The sequence below is a fragment of the Diabrotica undecimpunctata genome, chromosome 3 (assembly GCF_040954645.1).
Source record: "Diabrotica undecimpunctata isolate CICGRU chromosome 3, icDiaUnde3, whole genome shotgun sequence".
NCBI classification, from domain to species: Eukaryota; Metazoa; Arthropoda; class Insecta; order Coleoptera; family Chrysomelidae; genus Diabrotica; species Diabrotica undecimpunctata.
This window is the reverse complement of record NC_092805.1, coordinates 144,967,258-144,985,155: the sequence shown is the minus strand read 5'-3', so window position 1 is coordinate 144,985,155 and position 17,898 is coordinate 144,967,258. Positions and strand designations below refer to the sequence as shown.

Sequence of the window (17,898 nt, the reverse complement as noted above, 5' to 3'; positions counted from 1 at the left end):
TTTAATATTTCTCACAAACATGGCTATAGTTTTTTGTGGCACGAAGGTATCGCAAGCAAACGTGTTAATGAAATAGGTACATGTCTTTGGCAGTATCTAAAAAACCATGCAGCTCAATATGAGCACATTATATTTTACTTCGATAATTGCCCTGTCCAAAACAAAAACAAGTTCATTGCTTGCTTGTTTTTATATTGCTATCAAAACTTACCAATAAAAAGAATAACTCACAAATTCTTAGTGGTTGGGCATACCCAAAATGAGGGTGATGCGATGCATGCCCTCATAGAGAAAGAAAAAAAAAAGATACCTGAAAGGAAACTCGCTCTGTATTCCATCGCAACTGGTACCGATAATAAGCTTGGCTAAGAAAACTGGACGGCCGTACACTACAGAAGAAATAGCCCAAGTGTATGAAATAAAAAATTTACAAAAAATGGGAAAAAATTTTAATGTAAATGAAGCCAGAGACAACGTAAAGTGAAGCGAAATACTAATTTTAAGAGTTGAGAAAGGCCAGCCACACAAAATAATGTACAAGCAGTCTTATTTTCACAAAAATTATAATGTTATAAATATTCGACAAAATAGAACGAGAGTGGCTTATTAAGAACCATCTCTCATCCTCTCCAATAAAATTCCTGGTGGGATCTGCTCCTCAGGTGCAATACCCAGAATTCACTGTGCGTTTTTCGAGAAGTTACCAACTTCTGACACAGCTGCCGCTGCTGAAGAAAGTGACAATTCAGAAATATTTTGATTTTATTATATTTGTTCATAAGAAAGAAACAATAATGATTTTATAAAAAAAAATAATTAAATAATTTTATTTGATTTCCTTACAAATACCATAGAGCACCAACTCAAAAAAAATCTAAATTCTTAAAAAAAAAATTAATTAAAAATTATCAAAATTCCAAAATTTTGTTCTATTTAAAAAAATTGACCATTTACAAAAGATTAAAAATATTTGCTCTCAGAGAGAATAATTTAAAGTTGATTTGTGACGAACTATGTTTTTTGCGTTAATGCACTTTGATCCTGATGTATTATTGTGTATGATGTATGATGTATGTGAATATTGTTTAGAAACAACTTTTTTTTTAATTACGCTAAATTTACAAAAAATCATGTTTTTGAAAATGTCTGATTAAAACTAATGAAACTTTTTTAAATTTCTCTTCATTTGGGTTGAACAATGACTTGTAACCATCGGCGCCTTCTTCACTCCAACATTCACCAACATTTGAAGCACCCTGTAGTAGAGAAAATAAAGTTAATAAAAACCAGTATTATAATGTTTTATTTTTAGAAATCCTGGACATAACTAATCACTAGTGAGTATGACGTAATGGTGACATGTGAGATTGAAAGGACGGAGGTAGTATGATAGTTTTATTGAAATCTAGTTTATTTGTATATCTTGTACTTAATAATGTTACACCTGTTGTTGTGAATCACCTTTACTTCTCACATCTTGTTTTGCAATGCTACTTTAACTGCACAAATAGCAGACGAATCACGAATTCTACCAATCAGCTCGTTTATGGGCTATACCGAATGAAAGAAAACAACACATCTTTAAGGGATTATTGTACCACATTAAAAATATTTACATAATGAAACATATTTTATAAAATACAAAAGAAATTTATCTAAAAATAGTGTAAGAACAAAAATATTCAAACAAAGGAATACTAAAATTGCGAAAGGAAGACGGAAACAGCTTTCGATGACTTATTGTCGATTGAAGGTGAAATAAAAAGAGAAAATCAGTATTAAAAATTAAAATCCAGAAATGACAAAATGATTTTTCCCATATTTATTGTGACTATATAACTAAAGAAGAAAACTAAAAAAAGAAAAGGAAGTATTTTGAGAAATATAACTACACCAAAATACTAGAAATTGACTATTAAAAACGTGAAAATACAGACAAAGCACATACAATGCGGGTACTCTCAGTCATTAATATACCAGATGTTATGCCACCATCGCATATGAACTAGCAAAAGAAGATGACACGACATAAAATACCAGAATAATCAGATGTATAGGATCAGAATACGAAGTCCACCTTTATAGACCGAGAGGCATATAAAGCGAAATAAATAAAGGAAAGACCTTCTGGCTCCCTCACAGACAAATAGATGATGGAATCTCGGTAAAATGTCCATAATCCGCAAACAGATACCAAATAGAGGTCATTATACATAGCATGAGGTGGTAGTGGAGAACTTTAAGAGTCGGACTTTCTAAATTTATGTGCGTCTATTTACAAAGGCGTTGTGATTAAATTGGAATGTCTAAATTGTGAAACTACAAATATCCCTAAAAACACATTATCTTTATCTAAAGCATGGGATACACCCATCATAAGGGTGGATAGTTAAAAACTATTCTAAATATACCAAGTTTATTACAGCTGTTGCCGTTTCTTACATTTTAGCTTCCAACTCTTGCGATCATTTCAGTAACTTTCTTGTAGACCCCTTTCTTCCATTGTACCATTTATTTATTGTCTTCACGATCTTCTTGGTCTTCATGTTTTACTGCAGTGCATTAAGATCCACTGTAACATTTTCTTTGGCCATCTTTTATCACTTGTCCTTTCGAAATAGCCATTTCATTTCAGCATTTTACATTCTATAGTTTCCAGGATCTCAATTTCTACGCCAATACCCTCTCTAATTTCAGGATTCCTCACTTTATCTGTTCTAGTGATTTGCTTTATTCATTGCTTGTATTTTGAATGCGTTTTTTTTTTATTTATTACAAAAACTAAATTCTTTGTAGCAATATATTCTAAGATACTTTTATTTATCCTACTTTTTGTTTTTTAAGTGATGTGGTTATCCCAGAGTACACTATTGAGTTGACGTATTGCTGAATTACCTTAACCAATTGTAGTAGCTATTTCCTTTGTATTTCGACCATTGTCTCTTATGCTTACACCAAGATATTTATAGATATCAGTATTTTATATTTACGTGTCCCTTAAGTATCTTTTTTTTACCCCCCACTACGACACTCTGTTTTTGATGGATTATCAAAATCAGAGGTCATCAGGAAAATCCAAGTTGTACAGATTTGATCTCCAATTTGATCACCCATGGGTTTACATTCTGTTTAGTAAATATCCAAAAACCTCTTCAAATAAATCTCAAACAGCGTAAGTACAATGCAGCAGCCTTGGTGAAATTCTTTGGTCACCTTTATCTTTTTTGTTACTTTTTCCCCAATCTTTATTGATCTTGTCCTATTCTCGTACAACTCCCCCACAGCATTAATGTAAATCGATGGAATTTTTATATCTTCTAGTATCTGCCATAGCTTAGCTAATGGGACACATACACGGATATGCCTTTTTCAGATCAATAAATACCATGTGTTTTAATTCAAATATAGTTGTGCAAATTAATCGATATATTTGCCCTCCCTGTAAGTCTACGATTGCTATTGCAACAATCGGAGAATGGATCTCGTGATCGAAAGCGTGATCGTCGATAAGATGGAACAGACGCAAATCGAAAGTGGACCAATACACACATCTTAAATCCGTTTTATTCATGATTTCGTAAAACAGTGTAAAAAAGTTACGGGTAAGTCCACCCCTAGTTTTACCTTAACCTATACATTGTTTTGATTGTTTATTGCAACCATTTAAAATTTGATTATTGTTTGCACCTTTGAGTTAAATTCATTTATCTCACCAAGGCTATGAAAATATATTATACTAATGATATTAATTTAATCATTATTAATTATCTCGTAGTATATCATTGTTTGTTTAATTCGCCACACCATGTATGTCTGTCTCCACTCTGTTTTAAGCGATTTTCTATTGTTTGTTTTAGCATTTTTAGCAATCTGATTTTTAGCATTTTCCCAAAAATCTTTCAGTTCGGCTATTAATTACCTTTTCTTACATTCTACAGATTGAGTTGCTTATTCTCCTTGTATAAGTCCTTGGCAGTCCTTGGCAGACCTTACAAGCTTTTCTGTCGCCTAGTCTATCTTACATAAAATTGAATGGGGGATAGATAGTCGTATTTAACTCAACAATTTACATAAGATAAAATAGTTTTTAATTATACACCCTTAAAGTGTATCTTAATCCGTACAAATAGTCCAGAAGTAGAAAACAAAAATTAAAATCGCCTAACAAAACCGGTAACAACAAGTGCCTCTTGTTGGCTTAATTTTTAATTTATGCCATAATTAAGATATTTACTAATAACAAAGCATTAGCGTCTATAAAAATCAAGCAAGGGGTAAGAAAAGGGTGTTGCTTATCACCAATTCTTTTCAATTTGAATATTGATCTTATGTTTTTAATAAGAAAATGGAATATTCTGTGGCAAATAGACAAGTTCTAATGCCATCCACTATCTACACACACACACACAAGAAAATGGAAAATGTACTCTCCACGTGATTAATCCAGGAATAAAACGAAAATTTTGGAAAAGTGTCGACTTATTTCTCAAAACAGTCCCTTTGTAGCTCGATACACTTGAACCAGCGATGGTCTAACTTTTTTAACCTGTCTCTAAAACTCGTTTCTCGCGGTCTGCAAAGTGCGCTTCCGTGGCGGCGATAACCTCCTCATTCGACTTAAATTACTGCGCGGCGAGTACCTTTTTTAATTTTGAAAACAAAAAGAAGTAGCACAGGGCTAAATCTGGAGAATATAGTGAGTGAAGCAACAGTTCATAGCCCAATTCGTCCCACTTCGCTATGGCGATGACGTATATATGGGCCGGTGCGCTATCATGGTGTAAGAGCACTTTTTCTTTGCCAAATGGGGTCTTTTGTTCTGCAATTCTTTCTGTATTTAAGTACTGTGACTGTTTTGCTCTTTTCCAAGTAGTTAATGTAGAAAATGGTGGCAATCACCTTTCAGGTCGATAGGACAGTCTTTGCATCCCATCGCGCTGATGATTTTCTCATGCACAAAATTGCATGCAGGATATGACATACGTGGTCTTTTGAGATGATTACTGTATGATCTATTTTGCACATCTTCAGTAGGTGGTCTGCCGACGTGGTAGCCATTTTTGGGGAACCAAGGTATGACTCATCAAAAACTGACGTGCACCCGCGTTGAAACTCCGTAAACAATTTTTGACGGTTGCCATTGAAGCAGAAGAGTCACCGTACACAAAATTCCAGCACTCTTTGATTTCGCTGTGCGATTTCTCTTTCAAAAACAAGAATCAAAGCACCAACCGATATTGCTCTTTTTCTAAATTTTTCAAAATCCGCGGACACTACAAGTCCGATTTGGCTTAAATAGCGTAAATAGAATAAAGTACTTATCGTACGTATTTTGCTTTAGGATATATCATAATCTCTTACAAATTAACATATAAAATTTCTCTTTTAATTAATTAAAAAGGTAAACTAAGGCAAAATGTTACAAGTTTACACATATTTTATGAAATAAAAAGAAAAACTAAAGTAATACCTTTTCTTTCTCTGTACATTTAAGTGAACAAACTAATAAGCCTGTTACTAGACCATACAAAACATATTTCTTCCATTCCTCCTTAAATGCCTTGTACGTCAAAATCTCTTCTGGATTACAACCATACTGTTTCAATGTATCCGTAACGCTTTTGTAATAAACTTGGTGTAAGTGTTCTAGATTATCAAGAGCTTCAGGTGAAGCTCCAGAATAGAAAGTGTAGCTAATATCCACGATGGGCGTTGCAATGTTGCTTAGTTGAAAATCAATCATTTTTATATCTTCCAGTTGTCGTTTGTCCTTAAAAAAAGTTTATTATTACAATATTTATTTTACTTTGTCCACTTTAAAAATAAAATTATATTCATATTGAAAAAAGAAAAATTACCTGTATTATGAATTGATTTTCCGGTTTAAATTCATTTACAAAATAAAAAATAAAAAATTAAATTTATTGTAATAAAAATTAGATTTTAACTAAAATTTGACGTTTCGGAAATCGTTTTTACAAAAGATTGTTTAAAAATTTTGTAAAATGAGTATAACCGATAAACTTGTTGAGGGGTATATTCATGGCTTTTCAAACTAAAAGTCTGACGGTTGATTTACTTGGTCACCATATTACAGGCAAAAGCCATAGTTTTTGGTTGAAAAAACTAACGGTGGATTTTGTGCTCTCGTGACATCAAATTCTGTTTTTTTTATTTGTTTCATGCTCGTTTATCCTGACAGTCGGTGTTCTTGCGGTTCTTTCCGCATAAAAATTATTGCAATGATAGTATAATTTATAAAATGAAAAAGACAGTCAATATTTGATTTTACGTACAAAGCGTCTATGTATCTGTTTATAAGTATTCCGCCTTAATAAGGCTCATCAAAACAGATATTCATAGGCGTTCTCAACGTGAAAAATAAATCTTTCCCGTCTTTAAGAAGCAACACTAAAATGGATTCGAAACGGACGCAATAGCGACATCTGATAATAAATCCGGATTTATAATTTATAAATTCAGAATATGAGATTCAGAATACAGATATATCTTTTAAAAAATCAAAATGAGATTGGTAAATGCACTTGTATTTTCAGTATTTCTATACGGGCCAAAAACGTGGTACATTTGGAAAACACCTGGTTAAGAATAGAAACGAATAAAAGTTTCTATTCTTAACCAATTTAACATACATCATCTTAAAGGTTGTCCACAATGAACTCTATAGTTCTTTAGTTACGTGCTTTGCAGAGGTGACGATAATTTAAAGAGATTAACTTCTTATCGCGAACGGTCGTCCATAATAGTTGGGTCAGTGAGCAGCCCCATTGTTCTTAGATCTGACCATATATTTTCTCTCCATCGCATTCGTAAACGTCCTATGGGTCTTGTTCCTATGGGGGCTTCCTTCCATATTAATTTGGCAAGGCGGTTATTAGGGAGTCTATGGACATGGCCAGTCCATCTAGGACGTTGAGATTTAATCTCTTGGACTATATCGCTCGCTCTATACATCTGCTTGACCTCAGCATTTGTTCTCATTCGGTATTGGTTGCTATTAATGTCGTGATAAGACCCAAAGATTCTTCTGAGGATTTTTCTATCAAAACATCTAAGTTTTCTTTTAGTTTCTTTGGTTAGAGTTCACGTCTCATACCCATACATGAGCACCGGTCTAATCACCGTTTTATATATTCTAATCTTTGATGTTCTGTAAGGCTTTTAGATTTAATAGTATTATGGAGGCTGCACATACATCTGTTTGCTGCCTGAATTCTTCCATTAATTTCTTCCGCGATATCGTTATCTGCAGTGATTGTTGAGATATTTAAAACTCTCCACTCTTTCAAAGTTATATTGGTTTATTGTTACATTTTGCCCTATTCTATCTCGTCCCTTTTGTCTGTTGATGCACATGTATTTGGTTTTCTCTTCGTTTACCCTAAACTAGTTTTCTTTGCCTCTACCTCCAATTTATTAAAAGTCTCCTTCACATTGGTGACAGTGTTTTTCACAATGTCAATGTCATCTGCGTATGCTAGTAGTAATTTTGGTCCATTTACTGTTAGTAATTCTGTTTTAAGGTGTGCTGCTCTTACTACTTTCTCCAGAATGATATTAAAGAGGAGAGGTGACAGCACATCTCCTTGTTTCAGGCCATTGCTTATTTCGAAAGATTCTGAGAGTTTGTTACCTATCCGTTCTCTGGATCTACAGCTATTAACACATTACTTAACAAGTTATGTTGTTGATCCGATGATCCGTTCAAATTTAAAATTTAGCAGGTCCTTATTCTGCGAAACCCTTAGAGCAGCTGACGATAGAGAACAATTAAGAAAATTTGTTAAGAGTATTGGACCAAATCACGATTTTCTTCTGACTGCTTCTAAGTCTTCTTGTATGAAATACAGGATATCGCACAGCACTCCATATTATATTGAATAACTATAGAATTTAAAAAGATAAAATGAGCGTTTGTACAAGTTGGCGCTATTACCACTGCACCACATTAAGATAGTAGCCAATTTAACGGTTCAGTTAACTGTACACTTTAAAAAAAGTAACAGAAAAAGATCTACGATAGCTTATATATATTCTGTCAAATAGAAAGTTACACCCCTCTTAAATCTTTCAAATCTTGCATGTAAGAGCACTAACATCAGCAGAAAAGGAAGCAATCATAAATCGGTATTGTGCAAAATCCAAATGAAAACACATATATGTGATAAAAAACACAGAAGTGAAGGAAATGTAAATACAAGAAAAAAAGCTTACCTAAAATACATGACAACCAAAACACAAAAGACATACTATAATTACGAGATAATTAAAAACGAAACACATGCACTTAAAGAAAAAAAAATCATCACTGAGAACGCTTTTCGAAAGAAATGGAACATGATTTTTACGGTCTGCAAAAGGAAATATGGCGCTTCAAAAAAGGTCAATGAACGGAGGTAAAGGAACTGGTAGAACCAAAAACCATAAAAAAAGGTACGTGAATTGACTACCCAAAAAGGTTCTATGCAGAGAAAACGATGCTAGAACCGGAAACACCGAAAATAATGACAAATTAAGCTTTTAGTATAAACGTACAGAAAGTTCGTAAAAAACTTAAAAAAAAAGATCAGAAAAGCAGCCGGTAAAGACAGGATACCAAACGAAATACTGAACTATTGTGGAGCATCAATGACAGAATAATTAACATTAATTGATAAAATTATTAAAAAAGTCTAGAGGAGGATATTAGCGAGAAGCAGTTCGGGTTCCGAAATGGAATGGGTACTCGAGAAGGGCTATTTGCCATCAACATATTGATTCAGCGATGTCTGAATGTAAACTTTGATCTACACTTGTGATTTGTTGACTACAAAAAAGCATCCGATATAGTAAGACATGAAAAACTAATATCAATAGCTCAAATTAATAGGCAACACTCAGAAGTAATAAAGTTCTGCAGAGGAGTTAAACAGGGATGCGTTTTATCGCCACTTTTGTTTAACTTATATTCTGAAGAAATTTTCCAAAACACGCTCAATAATATCAAAGCGGGAGTTACCGTTAACGGAAAATTAATTAACAACTTCGATATGCAGACGACACTATGATCATAGCAACGAGTATAAAAGATCTACAACGAAATCTTATCGAAAGCTTAAGTATGAATAGTGCTGAAATGGGAATTACTATAAACGCTAAAAAAACGAAGAAGATGCTAATTACAAAAAGACCACAAAATATACATCACCAGTACTTGGGAACTTTGATCAATGAAACCAATTATCATAATGCAGAAATAAACAGTCGAATAGAGATTTCCAGATCAGCATTTATACGAATAAAGCCACTCCTAACGTGCAAAAATCTAAATTTGGAGATCAGACTACGTACTATTCGCTATGATATATTTCCAATATTATTATATGGAGCTCGGACATTAAAAAAATGCAATTTAAAAAGAATCGAGGCTTTCGAACTCTGGTTATACCGTAAAGTATTAAAAATACCATAGACTGGTAGAATTTTAAATAAAGAAGTACTGCAGAGGGTTGGTAAAGAAACAGAACTAATCACCACTATACAAACCAGAAAACTGGAACACCTAGGAAACGTGATGAGGGTACCAAAATATGAAATTTTAAGACTCATAATACAGGGAAAGATTCAAGGAAAAAGATCTGTTGGCCGAAGGCAGAACTCATGGTTGAAAAATCTACGTGATTGGTATCAATGCAGATCGATTGATTTGTTTAGAGCAGCAAGATTATGAATAAAAATAGCCATTATAATTGCCAACGTCCGTAGGGAGACGGTACTCTAAAAAGAAGATGAATAATTGAATTGTAAAACACAATAAAATACCGGAAGAATGGAGAACGAGCGAACTAGTTCTACTTGTTGGAGAACAATAATCTCCAACCAAATATTTCTATTTCAAAACAAATAAAAGTATTTCCGCTGCATCGGTTACCTAAATAAATTCCTTGCCTGCATTGACTTATTTCTTAGAATGTTAATCTCCGCCCATATTGACCTTAAACTGGTAGATCCTTCAAAATGCATAGACAATTATTTCGGATGGGCTAGGGGAAGACAGTGAATTAGCGATCGTTGTAGGGCTGAGACCTATTTTTCAAGTTTCGGAGAGTTTTTCTCCACGTTCGCAATCGCAAGTTACGCAATATATCGGGAACCCGTAATGTAAAGTGTTATGGTATTTTCGTTCGTAAACTGTAATTTTCTAATTAGGTTCCTTACGATTACGATTAGTTATTCACTCACAGTTTATAAGTTTCTGTTTCTTGTCCTTTTTCAATTACAGTTCTAGCTAAACAAGTTATTGTTTTATTTCACTCTAGATATCAATCTATTCAACAGGCCAGACTAAATCTCATTTAAGAGTGCATTTAAGTTTCTATTACTGAGCATTCGAAGGCTAGCGGAACAATTGGACTTACAGCAAGTATAAACCGCTGAAAGAGACACTGTTAGCATACAAGACTCTCCCTGAAGGGATGTTGAAAACCGGCATCCCTCCACTACTTTTCAAAAAAGGAAATAGGAAACAGCCAGAAAACTACAAAGGTATAAACTTGTAAAGATGCAATATTTGTTATAAATCAAATTACTCAGAAATCACTAGAGTATAATAGACCAGCATTTTTGTGTCTGATTAAGCTTAAGAAAGTGTTTGACAGAGTAAGACTTAAAAAGATGTAATCCATCTTCTGTATAATAGACAAGTTCCCCTAAATATTATAAAAACTATCGAAAACATCTACAAAAATAACAAAATGGAAGTCAGAATAGATGGACAACTTACAGAACCTAAAGAAATAGGCAGCGGAAAAGACAAGAGGATTCATTGAGACCCATGCTCTTGAATTTTGATCATGGATAAAATTATCTAAAGCGTTATCAAAGAAAGAGGATACAAAATGGGAAACAAAGAAATAAAAATACTCTGCTACGTAGACGACGTAATATTGGTAGCCCAATATGAAGATCGCCCAGTCTGCAAAGACAGATTTAACATAAGATCAAAAGAATTTATTATGACAATCTCATCTCAAAAAACTGAAATAGTAGTAGTCAGCGAAGAACCAACCAGATGTAAAATAGAAATTGATGGCATCGGTATTGAACAGGTCATCAAAATAAAATATTGGGGAATTACACTGTCTAGCTATAGAGAATTGGACAAAAAGTGAGAGATTAAGTACAAAAAGCAAATAGACCAATAATGACATATGCCTCAGAAACAAGACCCAACACAGCCACAACGCAAGGGCTACTGGAAACAGCAGAATTATAGGAAATACGCTAAGAGATTGAAAGAGAAGTAAAAACATTATCACGTAAGCCACATAGATCACATAAGCAGAATGAAGTAGAATAAAGCCGACTCGTGTCGTCAAAATAGCAAAGAGATGTCACCAATCGGCAGAAGAAGTATCGAATGACCGTATGGGCAAAAGATGGAGGGACAACCTTTCATAGATGTATTAATCACCATGAACAAGCAGAATTGCTTATAAAGAGGAAGAAGAAAAAGAAGAAATTAAATGTAAATTGGCAAATTGATTACTTATCAATGTGTATCAATTGGCACAAATCACTGATTGATAAACACGTACAAAAACATAATTTCTTAATTTATAATATATTTTTTAAAGCGATTTATGGATTTTTAGTTGAAATGTCAGAAACAAATGTAAAATGTTATTTTCTTGAGAATAAATTGTGGTTTAATCCATACAAGTACCTACCGTATTTATGAAAATAGTTAGAAAATTAGACATAGAAAATTTTTAAAATTACAACTAACTACTATACAACAACTAAACACTATAGATTATATTATTATTTTAACACAATATTTTCCATACAAAAATACTTACATTATACTTAAATAACATATTATTGCTCCAAGCATCCCCATGAATAAAAACTATGTTTGGACCTCTATCTTCCAAGGCTTCCTGTATTATTTTTTTAAAGTTATCCTTATGAATTTTTAGTTTTTTACTTGCGTCTATTTCGTTTTCCTCCTTCAAGTACTGCTCAACTTTTTCGAATACATTTTTAACATCAGTAATAAATTTATCTACAAAAATAAAAATTAAACCGGTATATTTTAGTCGTCAGAGACGAAAATGCTAGTGAACATCGAAAAATCATACAACCAAGCTGAATTTTACTGAAAATGTCAATTTTAAAAATCCAAAAAAGATACAAAAAAGTTTCCTGCTACTACCCCCGGGCTTGTGCCTAAACTTCTTTCGCCCTCGTGGGAAGGGGAAATATAGATTCACCGACAATCTGTATCTTAGGTTTATAGGTTTCAGACAAAAAGTGTAGCAAAAAATGTGAGTTGATAAAAAAAATGTTTATTTATTAGCACTTTTTGTATAAAATTCACAGTTTTTTAAGAAACAACGCTTGAACGACCGGCGCTTTTAGTTACGCCTCCAAATTTTTTTTAATAAAATTTATATCAACTTGGCGGTAAAAATTCGTTATTTTTTGATTAGAGGTCAGACGACTGTAGACTTTGTGTCCATTTTTTTTTAATTTTGTCGAAAAATGAAGCATTTTCGATAAAGCTGTTAAATAAAGGGTGTTTCAAAAAAAAAGGTAACCCCGTCTCTAGGGTAGGTAAAAAACGGAAAAATAATTGGGGTTTGCTTAGTAGAAAATTTTTGTAACGCCTTCCGTTTTAAAGATACAGGGCGTTGAAGAAAAAAAAATATTATTTTACGCATATTTTACAATTTTGCCGAAACTACTGGCAACATTGTTACACGGACATAGTTACACGGATCGTACTAAGTATTAGTCAATATTACTTTTTTAATAGTATAATTATTAATCAAAATTTCAAGTAAACTTAAACATCATTCAATTTTACACGAAAAAGGTACTCTTGGTAAAACCCGATACTGTGTACCGTTTTCGAAATATTTTGAGTTGAAAATTATGAAGTAATAATTGATGCTGGCAGTAATGATAAAGTTCTAATAGGTATACCTCTAGAAATCAACAATAATTAGAGTTTTGAAACCTTATTATTTGTAAAACCAAATAAAAATGTACTCAAATGTTGAATACACTGACAAGCTATTAACCTTAGGCGAATGTTTAGGATGTTCTAATGCAGCTGTGACACGTTATGCAGAACAGTTTCCTAGAAGAAACTTACCAAGTAAAAAAAACATTTAGAGCCGTTGAACGACGTTGTCGAGAAACTGGGAATGTAAGACCAAATAAAATAAATTCTGGTAGACCAAGAACAAGAAAAACAATTAATAAAGAAAATAATATTTTAAATTTACTTGATCAAGATCCAACAGTTAGCGTAAGGAATATAGCAAGACAAATACTTTTTCTTCAAGTACTTGGCGGATACTGAAAGAACAGCAATTACATCCTTATCATTACAGACAAGTCCAAGAGCTCTTGCCAGATGATCTATCGGTTAGAGTGGATTTTTGTGAAACATTGCAACAAAGGACAACCCACAATCCAAATTTTTTAAAATGCATTCTTTTTACGGACGAGGCCACCTTTACGCGACAAGGTATGTTTAACTCCCATAATGCACACTACTGGTGTGATGAGAATCCACGAGTCAAAAGGGTATCACATTACTAACACTCATTTAAAGTTAATGTTTGGGCAGCAACTTTAGGTAACAAATTAATAGGTTATTATATTCTACTTGGAAATTTAAATGGTGATATGTATCTTGATTTTTTAAACAATTCCTTATTCGAGATATTAGAAGATTTAACGCTAAATGAACAAAGACCTTTATTTTTTATGCACGATGGAGCTCCACCACACATTGATAGAAGGTGTCGTAATTGGTTGAGTAATCATTTTCCGAATCGATGGATTGATACAGGTGCAGAAGCTCCGATTCATTGGCCTCCTCGGTCATGCGATATTAACCCTTTGGACTATGCAGTTTGGTCGTAAATTAAGGAAAAAGTCTATGCTACAGAGATAAATTCACGCCAAGAATTGAAAAAAAAAGAATTCAACGTCAATTTAATGACATCATAGCTGATCCTCTACCGTTTAGAAGGTTAATGGAATCTTAAAAAAAAAGAATAGACTTGTGTATTCGCGAAAACGGAGGGCATTTTGAACACTTACTGTAATTGAATTTTATTTTATGTTCTTACTCATTAATTTAATTTTCTTCTTGTGAGTTTTGTTTAATGATATATTTATATCATTTATAATAACTATTTTAGACAAGCATCAATTATTACTTCATAATTTTCAAATTAAAATATTCTGAAAACGGTACACAGTATCGAGTTTTACCAAGAGTACAAGTACAAGTTTACAGTACAAGTTTACTTGAAATTTTGATTAATAATTATACTCTTAAAAACGTTATATTGACTAATACTTGTGCCGCAATTTTAATATTTTAATAATTTTTACCAATTTTCTTTCGTATACGCTACTGTCCATTTAGATATGTGTACGTAACTATATTTAAAATATTACCTGCTGATGTCGTATTTCATAAAGTGTTGTATCAGTTTGATATTGACCATTGAAGTGGAAGTTGTTCAATAGCGGCATTCCGTACCGCAGCGAAGCTTATCATGTAAGAAAAATTTGTTCATACACTTTTTTAGCACTTAAATTAATTGAAGTACTTTTTGTCATGTTAGGGGTGCAAAAAGGCCAATTAAGTATTTGACAGAGATTGAGTTGCAAGAGATTGCGGAAATTTTGTCTGTTTTTGACGAATATATTGTTGATTTTAGTGATTCAGGTGGAGAAGAAGAAATTATTGAAAATGGTAATTACGACAGCAAATCGGAACTATCTGGTACCGATAATGACGATGATATATGTCCATTACAAGAGCTAGACGATGGTGATTACCAATTTTATATAGGCAAGAATGAAGAAACAATTTTGAAAAGTACCCCAATAGCTTATGGCAATAAAACCAGGGCAAAAAATATTATGAAAGGATTTCCTGGACCAAAATGTAATGCAAAAAACATATTGAATCCATTAGGTTAGTTTCTTTTATTGATAACTCCAGCTATGATTGACAGTATTGTTAGCACTAATATATATATATCAACAACAGAAGAGCAAATAATCTATATTGCCAGAGAGACAGAAATTGCAGATTAACCTCTCGCAATGAAAAAAGCTTTGTTTGGGATCTTATTTATTCTTGCAGTAAAAAAAGGAAATCATATAAACGTTCAAGAAATATTGGCAAAGGACGGAACCGGTATGATACGGACCAGAGCTGCATTTGGTTACAAAAGATTCATCTTTCTCCTTCGTTCTCTTCGTTTCGATGATGTTGGGACACGAAAAGATCGTGAACAAAATGATAAATTAGCTGCTATTAGAAGTATATACACAGACTTTCTGAATAATTGTATGAGTAATTACTGTTTGCCAAACCAGCCAAATATGGCATACAACTGTATGCACTTTGCGATAGCAGGTCTTACTATACATGGAATTTCGAGATATATTGTGGAATACAAAGAGACGGACCATACAAATGTTTAATTAAACCATTCGATATAGTACAACGTTTAGTTTCTTCCATAAAAAACTCCAAAAGAAATATAACTGTGGATAATTATTATACTAGTTATCTTTAACTGATTATCTCATGCAAAATGGCCTGACAGTTATTGGCACCTCGAAGAAAAACAAAAAAGAAGTTCCTCTCCAATTTCTTCCGAATAAACTGCGAGCTATTGGATCTTCAATATTTGGGTTTCAAGATAATATGTACCTAGTTTCATATGTTCCTAAAAGAAATAAAGCTGTAGTATTGCTCTCTACCATGATCGATACAGACGAAATAGACGAAGATACAGAAAAACCAGTAATGATTTTGGAATACAATAAAACAAAAAGTGGAGTCGATACGGTTGACCAAAAATGTGCTTCCTACACGACACAAAGGATTACCAGAAGATGGCCATTAGCAATATTTTTTCGTATACTAGATTTAGCTGGAATAAATTTCGAAGTTATTTATAATAATTGTACTAAGCCAAATATGTCGCCACAAAGAAGGAGACAATTCTTAATTGAATTAAGTTTCTCCCTGATGAGGGATCATTATTTAGATGACCGAGCGAAGATACTTACACTTCCAAAAGATGTAAGAGAATTTCTGCTACCTTTTCAAAGTGCCAAAGAACCCACCAGCACGGTAAACAAAAGTGGAAAAAAACGGTGCCATGTATGCAGTGCGCATAAAAACATTAAAACAAACGTTTCAAACATATACTTAGTAAAAATATAATTTAATAAATAATTTAATTAACGGTTTGAAAAAACAATAAATTAAAATAGACTGAAAGTTTAAAGTGCTACCTGTTACAGGTACACATTCATTGTGCCCAGTGAACTTAAAATGATGGCCGTCAATTATCATACCAATTCGCACTTTGACGTCAAATGCTCTGAAAAGCTCTTTTAATGTCCATCCATCTTCAGGTTGCGCTTTCATAAAAAAAACATAATGAAGAAATCAAAAAGGAGAGAAGGCACTTCTGAGAAGAATTTAATAATACGAAATATATAAGAAAAAGAAATAAGTAAAAGAATATAAAATACTCTAGAGGATCTAAAAAGAAGAGTCTTGAGTCAGGGTGATACAGTTTTGAAACATGAATGATGACCAAGATTAATACACAATAATGCAGGCAAAGGCAAAAATTGAATATAAGATGGTCAGAGAGAAAAAGAAATAGTTGTTTTGGGCACAAGCAGCAAAACTTTTCTGGAATACCATGAGATAAAAATTTGAGTGATAAGACAAAACAGTTATACATTGGAGACCGCGAAATTAAAAACGATAAAGACAGCGACCAAAATTTAAAGTCATTTGACATACGACGACATGCAGATCGAGATGAATGAGAACGTCCAAAGCAGGATGATTGAATAATTAAATACTTACATAAGTATACTTTAAATATCCAATGATTATTATTCAAACAAATATATACATACCTTGTTGGATAAATACTTTAAATACATTTCGACACTGTTGTCCAATTTCAAAAAATTTGTTTTTTTGATAATGTTTAAAAGCATAGCTTAGACCATGAAACCTCCCGTACACTTTAAACAACACTTCATACATTGCGGTATCTAACAACTCTTCTTTAGACGGGAATATTTCATAACCTTGAAAGGTTAGGTCTTCAAATATCAGTTTCTCTTTAAAAGGTTCTGTAATAGCACCGTAGCATTCAGCTACATTGTTAAATACATTAACAGTGTTAAAGGTTTTTTGAAAATTACTTAGTGCTGGAAAAACAGTTAAATAAAATATTGTTTCGTTTTGAAAATTCAAAGATTCTATCTCTGAAGAAACGTCACCGTGAGCTTGTAATCTTTGCTTTATTATCAATCTTCGCTGTAAACCTGTTTCTTTATGTTTGGCCAATATGAACAACACGACACTCGAATAGCCGCGACCTACATCATTTCCTTTGATGTCGATGATTTCAATATTATTTGGTTTTTCGTTGAATGCTTTAGCAACAAGCTCAACGGTTTCTATTTCTACGGAAGACATTTTTGGAATGATTATTTTAGAACACACATAAGTAACACGATTATGATGAGTTCTCTTTTTAAAGTATCAATATAAATGATTTATAATTACTGATAAATTTTTTGATAACACTATTCGACATTGATATTTGTTATGAAGTTCACATAAATTTCTCTATTTGAATAGTATTACGATTAGATAAGAAGAACTATAATAAGTAAAATATGCTTAACTTAAAATACGCTTATCTTTATCTTGTTCAAAAAATGCATTTCTCAATTTAAATTATCTCAAATAATTAATTTAAAATGCCACAAGAAAATTGTTTCAGAACAATATTAATTTTATGTATATATATA

The 17,898-nt window shown here is 32.6% G+C and overlaps 2 protein-coding genes across 2 annotated transcripts in view; both read right to left on the bottom strand.

Annotated features, from left to right (window-relative positions):
* LOC140436080 (uncharacterized) overlaps window positions 1-17,898 on the bottom strand; it is a 1,443,853-nt gene that overhangs the window by 1,094,746 nt on the left and 331,209 nt on the right. The window lies entirely within an intron of this gene.
* Window positions 777-17,674, bottom strand: LOC140436202 (uncharacterized). Its single transcript, XM_072524898.1, has 4 exons — window positions 16,990-17,674; window positions 11,862-12,067; window positions 5,471-5,770; window positions 777-1,256 (listed from the first exon to the last, which is right to left on the bottom strand). Exons 1-4 carry the CDS (start codon window positions 17,558-17,560, stop codon window positions 1,119-1,121), a joined length of 1,215 nt encoding a protein of 404 aa, XP_072380999.1. The 5' UTR covers window positions 17,561-17,674; the 3' UTR covers window positions 777-1,118.

Excerpts from the sequence above, each read along its gene's own strand:
- LOC140436202 (XM_072524898.1), bottom strand. The coding sequence starts at position 17,560 with ATGTCTTCCGTAGAAATAGAAACCGTTGAGCTTGTTGCTAAAGCATTC. Across the intron at positions 12,068-16,989 it reads TAAAGTATTTATCCAACAAG|ATAAATTTATTACTGATGTT; the intron begins GTATGTATATAT and ends TTATTTTTGTAG. Across the intron at positions 5,771-11,861 it reads ATATGTTATTTAAGTATAAT|GACAAACGACAACTGGAAGA; the intron begins GTAAGTATTTTT and ends ACTTTTTTTAAG.